This window comes from Giraffa tippelskirchi, chromosome 10 (assembly GCF_054371585.1).
Source record: "Giraffa tippelskirchi isolate mGirTip1 chromosome 10, T2T-mGirTip1v1.2.pri, whole genome shotgun sequence".
NCBI classification, from domain to species: Eukaryota; Metazoa; Chordata; class Mammalia; order Artiodactyla; family Giraffidae; genus Giraffa; species Giraffa tippelskirchi.
The window spans coordinates 90493013-90511166 of record NC_137284.1 but is presented as its reverse complement, the minus strand read 5'-3'; the positions used below and the strand labels follow the sequence as shown (position 1 = coordinate 90511166).

The window sequence follows — 18154 nt, the reverse complement described above, 5'->3', positions numbered from 1 at the left end:
TACATCCTTTTTGCCTCTGAATCTTTTCTTCACTTCAGTTCTAGCAACAAGATTACCAAACAGGCCACCTCAGTTATTCCTGGAGTTTGCTTACCTCACCTTGCTCCTTTCTCTTGGGATTCCCTCATTCCTCAATTCTGGCTGTAGAAACCTTGGACAGTTTTATGAGCCAGCTGGGGCTCTACCTTTTACAGAAACTTCTGAATGAAAACTCTCCTTTCTGTGTATTCAACAACATTTTACTTGCATTTTTCCTTAAAGTATTTCATCATGTTCTGCCTTGAATTACAATTCTTTTTGGACTTCCCTTATCCCTCTTTCTAGCTTTCTTACAAGAATTAATCACGTTCATTTCTAAACTCTGCAACACAGGGCACGAGCTCAATAAAAGTTGAATTAACGTTATTTCCTAACTTATTGTGTCTTTCTACTGATATTATCTGACTTTGGCCTGGTTCGTTTTTCACACTTAGATTAAACTGAATGTCAAATTCAAAAGTCCACTCACTGCACTTCTTACTGGCTAGTTCAGATGCCTTCCTCCTCTTATTCTGCATAAAAAATGAGCAGAAAATCTGAATCGACATCTTCCCAAAGACATACAAATGGTCAACAGGTTTATGAAAAGATGGTCAACATCACTAATCATCAGGGAAATGCAGATCAAAATCACAGTGAAATATCACCTCACACTTATTAGAACGGTTATTATCAAAAAGTCACAAAGTAACAAGTATTGGCAAGAAGAGAAAAAGGAACCCTTGTGTACTGTTGGTGGTTAGTGCAGCCACTATGGAAACCAGTATGGATATTCCTCAAAACATTAAAAATATAACTGTCATATGGTTCAGCATCCCACTTTTGGGTATAGATCCAAAGGAAACAAAAGTGCTATCTCAAAGCAGTATCTGTGCCCCCATGTTCACTGCAGCATGACTCACAACAGCCAAGGCACAGAAATAACCTAAATGTCAATTTATGGACAAATGGATAAAGGAAATGTAATCTGTATATACAATGGAATATTATTCACTATAAAAAAGGAAGGAAATTCTGCTATTTGTGAGAAATGGATGGACTGAGGGCATTATGCTAAGTGAAATAAGTCAGAAAAAACAAACACTGCATGATCTTATATGTGGAATACGAAAAAGTCAAACGCACAGAAACAGCGAGTAGCGTGTTCAGGTGAAGGAAAAGGGGAGATTCTGATCAAAGTATATAAACTTAAAAGTTATAAAATGAATACATTCTGGGCTCTAATGTATAGCAAGATAACTATACTTCACAATACTATATTGTATACTTGCATGCTAAGAGAGTAGATCTCAAACGTTCTCATGACACACACACACCCAGGTAATTACGAGGTGATGGAGGTGACAGCTACTGCTATATAGTGCATGCATGCTCAGTCGCTTCAGTCATGTCCAACTCTTTGTGACCCTATGGACCATAGACCACCAGGTTCCTCTGTCAATGGGCTTCTCCAGAAAAGAATACTGAAGTGGGTGGCCGTGCCATCCTCCAGGGGATCTTTCCAAACTAGGGATCGAACCCATGTTTGTTACGTCTACCTGCATTGGCAGGCAGGTTGTCTACCACTAGCACCACCTGGAAAGCCCAACGCTCTGCAGTAGTGGTAATCATTTTACAATACATACATGTATCAAATCATGTTTTATACCTTAAACTTATATAATATTTATGTTGATTCTATCTCAATAAAGCCAGAAATAAATCTGGCTTTATAATAATAAATTCAATAATAAATTCTTGGCTAACAGCTATAAAGTATGATCTACTAAAATTTCATTACTTACCTTTTTTTCCTCTCTCATTTATTAGAAAACCTTACCTTTTGTAATTTCAGGTAACTTACCTTTATCTTGATCTGATTTTCAACATTCACACTCAGGTTATTCAGTGCATTTAAAGCTTTCTCTTTAATACTCTGATTGGGATTGTTGATCTTGCTTCCAACGATTGGAATACCACCCAATTCACGAATAACGATCTAGGAGGGAAAAAACAGAACCATGACTTCAATATGCAACCTCCCCTTTATTACATTCTTTGCATCTACAAATACAAATAAAAATTAATGACTCTTCGGAAATAATGTTCCCATATACAACCTCTAATTCCTATTTGTAAAAAAAGTTTAATACCCATAATTTTACAGCTAAAGAAACTAACTGAAAATAAATTATTAATATATGTAATATTTAAACTATAGCATGGAGATATACAATGAAGATTTGTAGAGCTATTACCGTGATCTCAAAGTAGTTTATAAACAAAATAATTTTACTTTGAAATAAGTTATCTCTTACAGGGCAATTTGGAAATGCATTAAGATTTAGAACAAAACTAGTGTTTTGCGGAAATGAATACTTTGGAACACTAATCCCTCAAGATGTAAACAGATGTGCCATTTTTTAAAAAGGAGATTTGGGACTTTGCTGGCGGTACAGTGGTTTAAGAGTCCACCTGCCAATGCAGAGGACACAGGTTCAATACCTGGTCCGGGAAGATTCCACATGCCATGGAGCAACTACACCCATGTGCCACAACTCCTAAGCCCGCATGCTGCAACTACTGACGTCTGTGCGCCTAGAGCCTGTGCTCCATGACAAGAGAAGCCATTGCAATGAAAAGCCCGTGTTCATAGCAAATAGAGAAAACCCACATGCATCAACGAAAACCAAGTGCAACCAAAAGTCTCATTTGAAAAGTAGGTTTCATAGATAAGTAAGTTTGAGAAACACTGGTTATAACAAGAGTAAACATGTCTCTTTACTGTGATGCAATCCTATAGTCATGTGATTGGAATCTCCAAGAGGGGAGTATTGAATATTGTACTTCTATAAACTTTATCCAAAAAGAAGATCATTTTTCAATTGTGGGAGGGGAGGAACACTTATTAACATCCTGATGAATTAAAAGTTCCACACAGTTTAGAAATGATGCCCAAATTTTCATAGAAAAAATAATCTGGGGATTTCTCACAACCAACTACAACACTAAATATTATGTGTCTTCATCCCAACATTGAAAGAGGCATAATACTTCATTTCCTACAAGAAACATAAGCTGAAAATGACTCCTATCAGGTCAAAACATGCTGTTCCATCAAGAAAAGAGATAAAGGAGCTTTCCCTCTGCAATTTCAGGTTCTTCCTAAGGACTTGTGGTTACTAGGAGACAATCTTAAACAAACAAAAAAACTGTTGTATAAAAGCACATGAAGGCACCATAACTGATGACAAGGGACACCAACTCCTATCACCCAAGAAGGTACTTGTTCACCAGTGGCTTCTCACCCACTCTGACTACAGTTTGTTTCAAAGGAATATAAAACAATGGCATCAGAAATACCTCAATATAGGCATGCTAATAAGCTAGTCACCATCTGTTATTTTTGTCTGCCCGGCACCCCTCTTTCTACTGGGACAGACACAGCACCTCCTCTATCCCATACAGTTCCTGGTGAGACTGCTGGTCAACTGTGTTCACACCCTCCCTGCTGTTTTTGTCTGCATGTGAGCCAGGACCTGCTAACCATGGCCCCGGCCAGCCCGACAATCGAGCCAAAGGGTTGGCGCTCGATACTAGTAGAGTGACTCCACCTTTTAGATCATGAGGGTCCAAGATGAAAGCTTGAGAGGCCAGTGGCTTTCTTTCCATCCCTGTGAAGAAAACCTCTTTGTGGCCAGAGAGACAAAAATCATTACACAAAATGAAATAGGGGCAAGCAGTCAAAAGACAGTGAGAGAGAGGTCTGATTATGCTTTCTGTAACCTTGATCTCTATTCACACTTGTGTCTCAAACCAAAGCTATTCTTGGACATCCAAGTTAACTGAGCTCAGTATTTTCCCTTTTCATTTTAAAATAACCTAAGTTGGGGTCTGTCACTTATAACGGAAATGTACATAATACATATATATTCTTTATATCTCCCTATCTATCTCCAGAGCTAACCTTGACATGATGGATAAAGATGGACTGAAATGAAGTATAAATTCAAAATTTTGCATTCATGAGTAGGTTAACAAAGGGCATTAGCTGAAAATAATGACAAAAACTGTTTTACTCTTTCTCCACGGGAGGTTGGGGGGAAGCAGAAGCCATTTACATTTACACTAGTCCATTGTTGTCAGAGCGTGGTCCAGGGAACACCTGCTTCAGAACCATCCTTGTCAGCCCTTTGCACAATGTAAAGCACATACTTAAATGTCAGATGCTTCTGTTGCTTTACTGCAGCACTGCTGAGTTGTGAATAATTAAAAAGGCCATGCAATGATACTAAGTGTTGACTGCTGCTGCTGCTGCTAAGTTGCTTCAGTCGTGTCCAACTCTGTGCGACCCCATAGACGGCAGCCCACCAGGCTCCGCCGTCCCTGGGATTCTCCAGGCAAGAATACTGGAGTGGGTTGCCATTTCCTTCTCCAGTGCATGAAAGGGAAAAGTGAAAGGGAAGTCGCTCAGTCGTGTCCGACTCTTAGCGACCCCATGGACTGCAGCCTACCAGGCTCCTCCATCCATGGGATTTTCCAGGCACTGACTAGATACACTTATTACAAACGTGATGCTGCTGACCAACTTCATAGATATAGACAATCTGATTACTAATCGTATTACTATCAGGCTATGTTTTTTAGAAGTAAACAAACATTATTTTGTAGATATCCATAACCATACTATATATAGATGAAAAAATTGAGGCTCTGGAAGGTTAAGTAACTTATCAGAGTCACAATTACTGCTGGCATGTGAGAATGGAAGGAGCATGTTTACAGAGACTAGGGTACTCACTTGGTTGGCTGAAAAGGCTGCATTGTTACCCAGAGTGACCAAAGCTCGTTCGATAATGACAGGATCCTCAGTTGATTCAAGCAGGTAAAGGAGTTTCTGAACTTGTTCAGCATTTAGGGTGTCATCATATGATCCGCTGGTTAAGTCTTCTACATAAGAATAAAGTTATTTAAAGTTCATTTAAAATCAATATAAGACTTAAAGGGACAATCCTGAATCATATTCTGATGCCAGGCACAGTTTTGAGCACTTTATATACCTAAACTCATTTAATCGTCAAGTGATTCCTTGGAAGAAGATACTATTATGATCCTCAATTTACAGATGGAATACTGAGCCTTATAGGTTTTAAGAAATTAGCCGATGCTCTTGGTACTTCTCTTTTCTTTTAATAAGGCACTGCATGCCAACAGCATTTCCTGTTTCTTCTTTCTAAAAATCAGGTACACCCATCCAGTGGAACACTTCCCACAGGCATAGCTTCATTAAGGAACAGAATTTGCATTTGGGAGAATTGCTCCGATCACAGGCCAGAGGAAAAGCTATGCGAGGGACCCAATCATGCTGCTAGCGAGGCGCTTTTGTTCAGTTTCTGTGAGCAAGGCATGACGACTGTGATGCTAGAAGAACAGTCCAACTGGGAGTGATGACAGAAGCTGTCATTCTAAGGAAAAGGGCGAGCAGTCAAATGCTGGATCCGCTCAGGAAGTTTTGAAGTTTAAAGCTTGGACGTTTTAAAAAATCCTCTTTACAGAAATCTCCACAGGAAAAAAAGAAACCATTTGTATAATGCAGTCATTGTGTTATAAACATGGAACATGATTCTTTCCAAATTAAGCTATGAATACAGGTCAGACAGCACAAGTGTCCACAATACACTGCCCTCCGTGGAGTTGTGCCGGGGCGGGGGGCAGGGTGTTGCAATTTACAATAGGTGCTGCTGTATGATATCAGAGCTGTGCTCATCTATATGCTGATGACTCCTCAATCCTAATCCCCAAGTTAAAACTCTATTTCTGGAGCTTAATTTATATAAATCAACTTACTAACTGGCACTTCAATTTAGGTTCCTTAAAGACACCGCCAACTAACTGTACTCTATCCTGAATACATCGCCTTCCCACACAAATCTACTAGGCTCACTCCATCTCTATCTCTACCTCACTGAATGAGACCGCTATCTACCCGGTTTCCCAAACCAAGGGCATCTTTGCTTTATACTTCTCTCTAACCACCCACAATAATTCATCAAATCCTAAAAAGTAAAATGTGTCTCAAACTATTAAATTTATCATCTTTGGGTCCTGGGATTACAAATGACTTACTTTCTACCCTGTGCTCGTGAGTTCTTTCTTGTTTTTTCTTTTCTTTTTTTACAATAAACACATATTATTATATTAAAATAGAATATATTGCTTAAAGAGGAATCACAGACAAATATGAGGTAAAGGAACAAGCTTAGATTTTGAGAACCAATAGGTGATCTGATGCCCTGAAGAAGCCAAATAAGAAATCAACTATTAGGAAAATCTAAAAGCCAAAGAGGGAGCAGATTCTCACTCCCATATCTTATAATCAGAACCTCTGGACCATGCTTTTACTCCTGAACCCACTACCCACCTCATTTACACCTTATACAAGTATTTCACCCAAACGATATTTGAAAAGGTAAGTGAAAGAATGATAAAAAACACAGACTGTCATATGGAAAGACTTTTGGGGGTTCATCCAAAAGTGTTTTTACACACAAGAAAACTGAGATCAGGATCATTTAAGGATTTGCCTAACATCACACAGGAGTTAGTAGCAGAGACAAGAGAAGTGAAAACACAAAGCTGCAGGCAACCACCTAACCTCTTTGGGGTCTCAGTTTTCTCATATGTAAAATAAGGCTGGTCAAACACGACAATGATTCCAAAAGTCCCTATGCAGCCCTGAAGTTGTGTAATTTTATACATGTACACATGGCATAAAAAGGATACATTTAACTCATTCAGACCTCCAAACTATTTCAAAGTCTATAACTTCCTCATACATTTTCCCACAAACCATTAAAAGGTTTTATAGATATATAAATTATTAATGAATAACCAAATAAAATTTTATAGAGAAAAGGGTTAAAGCAGAGAATTTTCTCTTGAAAGAAGGAGGTGTAATGTGGTAGTTAAAAGTAAGCCAAGGTTAAGTCTAGTTCAAATTCCAGCTAAGCTATTTACCAGCTGAGAGACATAACCTCTCCAAGCCTCAGTTTCTTCATCTATTGCAAGGGAGTTAACAGTGGAAAGAACAGGAAGACAATAGAATGGGAAAGACTAGAGATCTCTTACAAAAAAAATTGGAGTTATCAAGGGAACATTGTATACAAGGATGGGCACGATAAAGAAAAGAAACAGTAAAGACCTAACAGAAGCAGAAGAGATTAAGAAGAGATGGCAAGAATACACAGAAGAACTGTACAAAAAAGCTCTTAATGATCTGGATAATCACGATGGTGTGGTCACTCGCCTAGAGCCAGACATCCTGGAGTGTGAAGTGAAGTGGGACTTAGGAAGCATTATTACAAACCAAGCTAGTGGAGGTGATGAAATTCCAGCAGAGCTATTTCAAATCCTAAAAGATGATGCTGTTAAAATGCTGCCCTCAATATGCCAGCAAATTTGGAAAACTCAGCAGTGGCCACAGGACTGGAAAAGGTCAGTTTTCATTCCAATTCCAAAGAAGGGCAGTGTCAAAGAATGTTCAAACTACCAGACAATTATGCTTATTTCGCATGCTAGTAAGCTTATGCTCAAAATCCTTCAAGCCAGGCTTTAGCAGTACATAAACTGAGAACTTCCAGATGTACCCATTTCTAAAGCTGGGTTTAGAAAAGGCAGAAGAACGAGAGATCAAATTGCAAACATTCACTGGATCACAGAGAAAACATAAGAATTCCAAAAAAAAAAAAAATCTAACTTTTGCTTCATTGACTACGATAAAGCCTTTGGCTGTGTAGGATCACAACTGTGAAAAATTCTTCAAGGGATGGGAATACCAGACCAAACTGTCTCCTGATAAACCTGTATTCAGGTCAAGAAGCAATAGTTAGAACCTTATATGGAACAATGGGCTAGTTCCAAATTGAGAAAGGAGTACAAAAAGGCTGTATACTGTCACCCTGTTTATTTAACTTCTATGCAGAGTACATCATGTGAAATGCCAGGCTGGATGAATCACAAACTGGAATTAAGATTGTCTGAAGAAATATCAACAACCTCAGATACACAGATGATACCACACTAATGGCAGAAAGCAAAGAGGAACTAAAGAGTCTCTTGATGAGGGTGAAAGAGGAGAGTGAAAAAGCTGGCTTAAAACTCAACATTCAAAAAACTAAGATCATGGCATCCAGTCCCATCTTCATGGCAAATAGAAAAGGAAAAAGTAGAAGCAGTGACAGATTTTATTTTCTTGGGCTCCAAAATCACTGCAGATGGTGACTGCAGCCATGAAATTAAAAGATGCTTGCTTCTTGGAAGGAAAGTTATAACAAACTTAGATAGCATATTAAAAAACAAAGACATCACTTTGCCTACAAAGGTCCGTCTAGTCAAAGCTATGGTTTTTCCAGTAGTCATATACAGATATGAGTGTTGGACCATAAAGAAGGCTGAGTGCCAAAGAAATGATGCTTTTAAATTGTGGTGCTGCAGAAGACTCTTGAGAGTCTCTCGGACTGCAAGAAGATCAAACCAGTTAATCCTAAAGGAAATCAACCCTGAATATTCATTGGAAGGATTGATGCTGAAGCTCCAATACTTTGGCCATCTGATGCAGAGTCAACTCATTAGAAAAGACCCTGATGCTGGGAAAGATTGAAAGCAAAAGGAGAAGAGGGTGGCAGAGGATGAGATAGTTAAACAGCAACACCGACTCAATGGACATGAATCTGAGTTTGCTCTCTGAGCAAACTCTGTGAGGTGGTGAACAACAGGGAAGCACCGAGTGCCGCAGTTCATGCGGCTGCAAAGAGTCAGACATGACTTAGTGACTGAGTAACAACAGTGCCAACCTTAAAGCATTTTTATGTCTCTTGATACATATCCAAGAGTGGAATTGCTGGATCATATGGTAGTCTCATTTTTAGTTTTATGAGGAAGTTCCATACTGTTTTTGACAGTGGCTGCACCAATTTACACTCTCACTAACAGTGTATAATGATTCCCTTTTCTCACATCCTCACCAGCATCTGTTAATTGTGGCCTTTTTGATGACAGCCATTTTGACAGATGTGAGATGATATATCATTGTGGTTTTAATTGGCATCTCTCTAACAATTAGCAACGTTGAGTATCTTTTCATGTGCCTGCTGCCCAATTAAGTGGGAGATGGTCTCAAATCAATAAAATTATAAATGAAAAAGAAGTTACAACTGACATCACAGAAATACAAAGGATCATAAGAGACTACTACAAGTAGTAGTCTATATGCCAATAAAATGGACAACCTCTTGGAAAGGTACCATGTCCTGAGACTGAACCAGGAAGAAACAGAAAATATGAATAGACCAATCACAAGTACCGAAATTGCAACTGTGATTAAAGAGCTCCCAAGAAACAAAAGTCCAGGGCCAGATGGCTTCATAAGCAAATTCTACCAAGTGGGATTTATCCCAGGGATGTAAGGATTCCTCAACATATACAAATCAATCAAAGTGATACACCACTTCAACAAACTGACTAATAAAAAATACTATGACCATCTCAATAGATGCAGAAAAAGCTTTTGACAAAATTCAATACCTGTTTGTGATTATTAAAAAAAAAAAAAAAAAAACTCTCCAGAAAGGAGGCAGAGAGGGAAACTCCCCCTCCCCTTCTCTCTATATATATTTAGGATGGGCTCACTTATGTCTGACTCTTTGCAACCCCATGGACTACAGTCCACCCAGCTACTCTGTCCATGGAATTTTCCAGGCAAGAATATTGGAGTGGGTTGCCATTTCCTACTCCAGGGGATCTTCCCAACCCAGGGATCAAACCTGCATCTCTTCTGTCTTCTGCATTGGCAGGTAGATTTTTTTACCACTGCACCACCTGGAAAGCCCGACATAATAAAGGCCATATATGACAAATTCACAGTAAACATCAATCTCAATGGTGAAAACCAAAAGCATTTCCTTTACGGTCAGGAACCAGACAAAGATATCCACTCTCACCACTATTATTCAACATAATTTTTAAAGGCATATCTACGGGAAATCAGAGAAGAAAAAGAAATAAAATTTTGGAATCGAAAGAGGAAAAGAAGAAGTAAAATTCACTGTTTGTCGATGACACGATACTATACTTTGAAATTCCTAAAGACATTACCAGAAAACTACTAAAGCTCATCAATGAATTTGGTTAAGTTGCAGGATACAAAATTAAAAAACAGAAATCTGTCACATTTCTATACACTAGCAAAGAAAGATCAGAACAACAAATTAAGGAAAACATCCCATTTGCCCTCACATTACAAAGAATAAAATACCAAGAAACAACTTACCTAAGGAGATAAAAGACTTGTACTTTGAAAAGTGTAAGACTGATGAAAGACACTGAAGATGACACAAACAGATGGAAAGATAAACCATGTTCTTGGGTTGGATGAATCAGTATCATTAAAATGACTAGACTAAGCAAAGCAATCTACCAATTAAATTCAATACCTAACAAACTACCAATGGCATTTTTCACAGAATTAGAACAAATTTTTTTTTACAATTTGTATGGAAACACAGAAGACCCCAAGTAGTCAAACCAATCTTGAGAAAGAAAAATGGAGCTGGAGGCATCAAGTTTCTTGACTTCACACTACACTACAATGCTAGAGTCATCAAAACAATGTTACTGGCACAAAAGCAGAAATATAGATCAATGGAACAGGATAAAACTCCAGAGATAAACCCATGCACCGATGTGCTGTGCTTTGCTTAGTTGCTCAGTCATGTCTGACTTTGCAACTCCATGGACTGTAGCCCAGTAGACTCCTCAGTCCATGGGGATTCTCCAGGCAAGAATGCCCTCCTCCAGGGGATCTTCCCGACCCAGGGATCGAACCCAAGTCTCCCACACTGCAGGCGGATTCTTCACCGTCTGAACCACTAGGGAAGCCCCATGCACCAATGGTCAACTACAAAAAGCAGGCAACAATATACAATAGAGAAAACACAGTCTCTTTAACATTGGGTGCTGGGCAAACTGGACAGCAACATGTTAAAGGATGAAATTAGAATGCTCCCTAACACCATGCACAAAAATAAACTCAAAATTTAAAAATAAGTCCAGATACTATAAAACTCTTAAGAGGAAAATCTAGGCAGAATCCTCTCTGAGACCTATCGCAGCAATATTGTTTCTGAATCACCTCCTAGAGTAATGAAAGTAAAAACAAAAATAAAACCATCAAGAAAACAAGAAGATAACCCACAGAATAGGAGAAAATACTTGAAAGCAAAGCAACTGACAAGGGGTTAGTCTCCAAAATATACAAACAGCTCACATGCAGCTCAGTATTAAAAAAAAAAAGAAAAAAATCTAACCAAAAAAATGGGCGGAGGATCTAAATAGACATTTCTCCAAAGACATACAGATGGTCGAAAAGCATGTGAAAAGATACTCAATGTCACTGATTATTAGAGAAATACAAATCAAAACTACATGGAAGTATCACCTCATACTTGTCAGAATGGCCATCATCAAAAAATCTACAAACAAAAATGCTGCAGAGGGTTTGGAGAAAAGGGCCTCGTCCTAAACACTGTTGGTGGGAATGTAAATTGGTACAACCATTGTGGAGAACAGAATGGAGGTTCCTTAAAAAACTAAAAATAGTGCTACCACATAATCTAGCAAGCCCACTCCTGGGTATATTATCTGGAGAAAGTAATTCAAAAAGGTATATGTACCCCACTGTTCACTGCAGCACTATTTACAATAGCCAAGACAGGGAAGTAACCAAAATGCCCATCCACAAAGGAAGAGAAAAAGATGTGGTACATATATACAATGGAATATTACTTAGCTATAAAAAAGAATGAAATAATGCCATTTGCACTAACATTTCTTTGGATGGACCTAGAGATGATCATTCTGAAACTGTGTACAAGCCCGTGCCTTTGTCTTTTGAAGTAAAATGCTTACTCAACAGTTAATGATTGGGAAATGAGAAGAAACAAAGAACAGCTGTTGGGCTAAGGAACGGGTAACAATTTAGACTATAATCCTGCCACATAACAGAATCACCAAACTCCTAGTTCATTGAAAGATACAGATAAAGGCCTGACACACATTCCCAAGTTGTTTTTACAGAAAGCAGATGAAAACTGCTGACCACAAGAACACAAACCCTAGACTGCGTTCTTGGCAGACCCAGGAAAATTAAAAAACAAAAACAAAAAAACTTATGGCTACCAAAGGGGAAAGGCGGGGAGGAGGGATAAATTGGTAGACTGGAAATAACATATACACACTGCTGCTGCTGCTGCTGCTAAGTTGCTTCAGTCGTGTCCGACTCTGTGCGACCCCATAGACGGCAGCCCACCAGGCTCTGCTGTCCCTGGGATTCTCCAGGCAAGAACACTGGAGTGGGTTGCCATTTCCTTCTCCAGTGCATGAAAGGGAAAAGTGAAAGTGAAGTCGCTCAGTCGTGTCCGACTCTTAGCGACCCCACGGACTGTAGTCTACCAGGCTCCTCCGTCCATGGGATTTTCCAGGCAAGAGTACTGGAGTGGGGTGCCATTGCCTTCTCCGATATACACACTACTATATATAAAATAGATGCTCAACAACCATCTACTGTGTAGCATAGGGAACTCAGTATTTTGTAATAACCTGGATAGGAAAAGAATCTGAAAAAGAAGGGATATATGTATAACTGAATCACTTTGCTGTACACCTGAAACTAACACATATTGTAAATCAACTATACTCCAACATAAAAAAAAAAACAATTAAAAAACATCTTATAAAGCTGATTTGGTAGTGCTGAACTCAGCTTTTGCTTGTTTCTAAAATTTTCATTCTTTCCATCAAATCTGAGCAACAGCCTTGCCAAGTAGGTTTTTCCTTTGCACGACTTTAAATATATTGTCCCACTTCCCTCTGGTCTGCAGAGTTTGTGCTGAAAAGTTAGCTGATAGACATACTGGAATTCGCTTGCATGGAACTTGTTGCTTTTCCCTTGGAGCTTTTAATATTCTCTATCTTATTTTTTGTTATCTTAATTACAATGTTTCTTGGTGTGACCCTCTTTCAGTTCAGTTCTGTTCAGTTACTCAGTTGCGTCCAACTCTTTGGGACCCCAGGGACTGTAGCACACCAGGCCTCCCTGTCCATCACCAAGTCCTGGAGTTTACCTGAACTCATGTTCATTGAGTCGGTGATGCCATCCAACCATCTCATCCTCTGTCGTCCCCTTCTCCTCCTGCCCTCAATCTTTCCCAGTATCAGGGTCTTTTCAAATGAGTCAGCTCTTCACATCAGGTGGCCAAAGTATTGAGTTTCAGCTTCAACATCAGTCTTTCCAATGAACACCCAGGACTGATCTCCTTTGGGTGATCCTGTTTAGAAGTCTCTCTGCTTCCTGGACTTGGACGTCTGTTTCCTCTCCCAGGTTAGGAGGGATTTCAACTATTATGTCTTTAAATATGTTCTTTGCCCCTTTCTCTTTTTATCCTTCCAGGACACCATGATTGAGGGGTGCCCAACCTTCGGGATCTAATGCCTGATGATCTGAGGTGAAGCTGATGTAATAATAGAAATAAAGTGCACAATAAATGTAATGTGCCTGAATTATCTCAAAACCACCAACTGCCCACCATTCATGGAAAAATTGTCTTCTATGAAACTGGTCCCTGGTGCCAAAAAGTTTGGGGACCGCTGCCATAATGTGAATATTAGTGTGCTTAATGTTGTCCCAGAGGTCTCTCAAACTACTTTTTTTTTTCCCTGTTCAGCTTTGATAATTGCCACTATATTGTCTTCCAGCTCACTAACCTATTCTTCTTCTGTTGATTTTTTTGTAGTATATTTTTTAAATCAGTTGTTGTCTTTTTCAGCTCTGTTTGGGTCTTTTTTACATCTTCTAGTTTGCTAAACTTCTCACTGTACTCATCCATTCTTCTCCCAAGTTCCTTAATCATCTTTATCATTATTTCAGACACTTTATTGGGCAGACTGGCTATCTCCACTTCATTTAGTTCTTCTGGGGTTTTACCTTGTTTCTTCTTTGGAATATGTTCCTTTGTCACATTTTTGCCTGATTTACTGTCTTTATTTCTATTTATCTGGTATGCTGGTTACGTTTCTTGACCTTGGAGAAACGGTCTTATGTAGGAGACACCTTATGGGTTCCAACAGCATACTCCTTCTGGTCACCAGAGTTATAATCCCTAGGGGTGCTCCCTACATGGGGGGGCATGGGTTCTTCTGTTGTGGAGGGTTGACTACTGTGGTGGTCTGGTAGGTGTGGCTAACCCTTGATCCAGTTGGTGGCCAGGGCCATAAGATAGCTGGCTGCAAAACTCTGGGAGTCCCAGGCCTAGTGCTGGCTCACTGGTGGGAAGAGCTTGGTTCTGGGATGAGTGACCACAGGGCTGGGGTTCCCAGATCTAACACTGGTCTTCTGGTGGGTGGAATTGATTTCTGGGGCGGCTGGCTAAGAAGTCCAAAGTATCCGGCAGCTGGTGAGTGGGGTTCAGGCCCAAAGCTACCGCTGGCTCACTTATGAGTGGATGCGGGGTCTTGGGGTTCCCAAAGTTGGTGTCAGCCCACTGGTGGGTGTCTGCTTGAATTTTTAATAAAAATCACGTTTTACTTTTTCAGTAAAGAACATAAGCCTTAAAGTCTAAAAGGTTTAGAGGACGGTGATGATCAAATATCCAGCTTTTCAACTGATTAGTTTTCGAATTGCTATTATATAGGTGAGGCAGTCAGGTATGTGGAGAAGGCAATGGCACCCCACTCCAGTACTCTTGCCTGGAAAATCCCATGGATGGAGGAGCCTGGTAGGCTGCAGTCCATGGGGTCGCTAAGAGTCGGACACGACTGAGCGACTTTACTTTCACTTTTCACTTTCATGCATTGGAGAAGGAAATGGCAACCCACTCCACTGTTCTTGTCTGGGGAATCCCAGGGATGGCAGAGCCTGCTGGGCTGCCATCTATGGGGTCGCACAGAGTCGGACACGACTGAGGTGACTTAGCAGTAGCAGTAGCGGTCAGGTATGTATGTCCCAGTTCTCCACTTAGCTTTATATTAGTAAGACAGTGAAAGAATTTTAGGTTCAGTAGTTCACCATCTCTTCAAGTAAACTGAGGAGACATTACAATTCTCAAAGAAAAGTAACTACCAAATAATAACATTCTAATAAGATAAATTTCAAGATAACTGTTACCATACAGAATCATTCCAATCAGGAACATAGTATGTTTTTCTCTTTATGGAGTCTATGTCCTTCATAAAAAATTATCTTCGTATAGGCTTCTTGCTAGATGTGTTCCTAGCTTTTAAAGATTTTATACCTATCATAAAATCTTTTCAATTATATTTTGAATTCGTTACTGCTTATATATAAAAAGCTATAGGGTATATTTATCTTGCATTCAAATTACTTTATTCAACTCTTCTTGTTTCCAAAGTTATTCAGTTTATTCTCTTAGGTTTTTCCAAGTAAATCATTATGTCATTCACTAATTATACTTTTGCCTCCTTTCTAATATTCATCCAGTTTTTCCTTTCTTATCAAGCTACCAAAGACTCCAGGACAATGCTGAATAACAGTTGTGACATCAGGTACCCTTCTCCTGTTGTTTTTGTTTATTTTTGGCCATGCCATGTAGCATGTGGGATCTTAAAGTTCCCTGACCAGGGATCAAACCTGTACCCCCTGCAGTGGAAGTGTGGAGCCTTAACCACTGGCCCTCCAGTAAAGTCCCATACTTCTCTTGCTCCTGAATTTAATAAGGATGCTAGCAGTGTTTCACCATGAAACAGAATGTTTGCTTTTGGTTTTTGATGGATGTTCCTCACAACTTAAGAATACTGCCTTCTATTTATTTCTAACTTGCTGTTTTTATTAGAAACAATGATATTCAAATGTCTCTCTTTTTTTTTTCCTTTTTGACTATGCCACACAGCTTGTGGGATCTTAGTTTCCTGACCAGGGATCGAATCCAGGCCCTCGGCAGGGAAAGTACAGAGCTCTAACCACTGGACCACCAGGGACTTCCCCTTGAAATATCTTTCTAATGCAACTTAAAAAAAAAATTGAAGTATAGCTGATTTACAAGGTTGTATCAAATGGCTTTCTAATTATGAGGTCATTATGTGCTTTTGCTTTTAATCTATTTATGCAAAAAATTACATCAATCCGTTTCCCAATTTGGATCCTCCCTTTACATCAACTTGGTCTTAGAATCAGTTCAGTTCAGTTCAGTTCAGTCGCTCAGTCGTGTCGGACTCTTTGCGACCCCATGAATAGCAGCATGCTAGGTCTCCCTGTCCATCACCAACTCCCGGAGTCTAACCAAACCCATGTACATTGAGTCGATGATGCCATCCAGCCATCTCATCCTCTGTTGCCCCCTTCTCATCCTGCCCTCAATCCTTCCCAGCATTAGGGTCTTTTCCAATGAGTCAGCTCTTTGCATGAGGTGGCCAAAGTATTGGAGTTTCAGCTTCAACATCAGTCCTTTCAATGAACACCCAGGACTGTTCTCCTTTAGGATGGACTGGCTGGATCTCCTTGCAGTCCAAGGGACTCTCAAGAGTCTTCTCCAACACCACAGTTCAAAAGCATCAATTCTTTGGTGCTCAGCTTTCTTCAGTCGAACTCTCACATCCATACATGACTACTGGAAAAACCATAGCCTTGACTTGATGGACCTTTTTGGCAAAGTAATGCCTCTGCTTTTTAATATGCTATCTAGGTTGGTAATAACCTTCCTTCCAAGGAGTAATGTCTTTTAATTTCATGGCTGCAATCACCATCTGCAGCGATTCTGGAGCCCAAAAAAATAAAGTCTGACACTGTTTCCACTGTTTCCCCAGCTGTTTCCCATGAAGTGATGGGACCAGATGCCATGATCTTAGTTTTCTAAATGTTGAGCTTTAAGCCAACTTTTTCACTCTCCTCTTTCACTTTCATCAAGAGGCTCTTTAGTTCTTCTTCGTTTTCTGCCATAAGGGTGGTGTCATCTGCATATATGAGGTTATTGAAATTTCTCCCAGCAATCTTGATTCCAGCTTGTGTTTCTTCCAGCCCAGCGTTTCTCATGATGTACTCTGCATATAAGTTAAATAAGCAGGGTGACAATATACAGCCTTGACGTACTCCTTTTCCTATTTAGAACCAGTCTGTTGTTCCATGTCCAGTTCTAACTGTTGCTTCCTGACCTGCATACAGGTTTCTCAAGAGACAGGTCAGATGGTCTGGTATGCCCATCTCTTTCAGAATTTTCCACAGTTTATTGTGATCCACACAGTCAAAGGCTTTGGCATAGTCAATAAAGCAGAAATAGATGTTTTCCTGGAACTCTCTTGCTTTTTTGATGATACAGCGGATGTTGGCAATTTGATCTCTGGTTCCTCTGCCTTTTCTAAAACCAGCTTGAACATCTGGAAGTTCACGGTTCACGTATTGCTGAAGCCTGGCTTGGAGAATTTTGAGCACTACTTTACTAGTGTGTGAGATGAGTGCAGTTGTGCAGTAGTTCGAGCATTCTTTGGCATTGCCTTTCTTTGGGATTGGAATGAAAACTGACCTCTTCCAGTCCTGTGGCCACTGATGAGTTTTCCAATTTGCTGGCATATTGAGTGCAGCACTTTCACAGTGTCATCTTTCAGGATTTGAAATAGCTCAACTGGAATTCCATCACCTCCACTAGCTTTGTTCGTAGTGATGCTTTCTAAGGCCCACTTGACTTCACATTCCAGGATGTCTGGCTCTAGGTGAGTGATCACACCATCGTGATTATCCGGGTCATGAAGATCTTTTTTGTACAGTTCTTCGGTGTATTCTCGCCACCTCTTCTTAATATCTTCTGCTTCTGTTAGGTCCATACTATTTCTGTCCTTTATTGAGGCCATCTTGGCATGAAATGTTCCCTTGATATCTCTAATTTTCTTGAAGAGATCTCTAGTCTTTCCCATTCTGTTGTTTTCCTCTATTTCTTTGTATTGATCGCTGAGGAAGGCTTTCTTATCTCTCCTTGCTATTCTTTGGAACTCTGCATTCAGATGGGAATATCTTTCCTTTTCTCCTTTGCTTTTCACTTCTCTTCTTTTCACAGCTATTTGTAAGGCCTCCTCAGAC

At 39.7% G+C, this 18154-nt stretch overlaps 1 protein-coding gene across 2 annotated transcripts in view; it reads right to left on the bottom strand.

Annotated features, from left to right (window-relative positions):
• The window catches only part of ARMC10 (armadillo repeat containing 10), a 68963-nt gene that overhangs the window by 35040 nt on the left and 15769 nt on the right, over nucleotides 1-18154 (bottom strand). For both annotated transcript variants that reach the window (XM_081535820.1, XM_081535821.1), the window contains exons 2-3: nucleotides 4820-4968; nucleotides 1883-2017 (exon numbers count right to left, since the gene is read on the bottom strand). In XM_081535820.1, the coding sequence (XP_081391946.1) occupies nucleotides 1883-2017; nucleotides 4820-4968 (284 nt within the window). The remainder of the gene's footprint in view (nucleotides 1-1882; nucleotides 2018-4819; nucleotides 4969-18154) is intronic.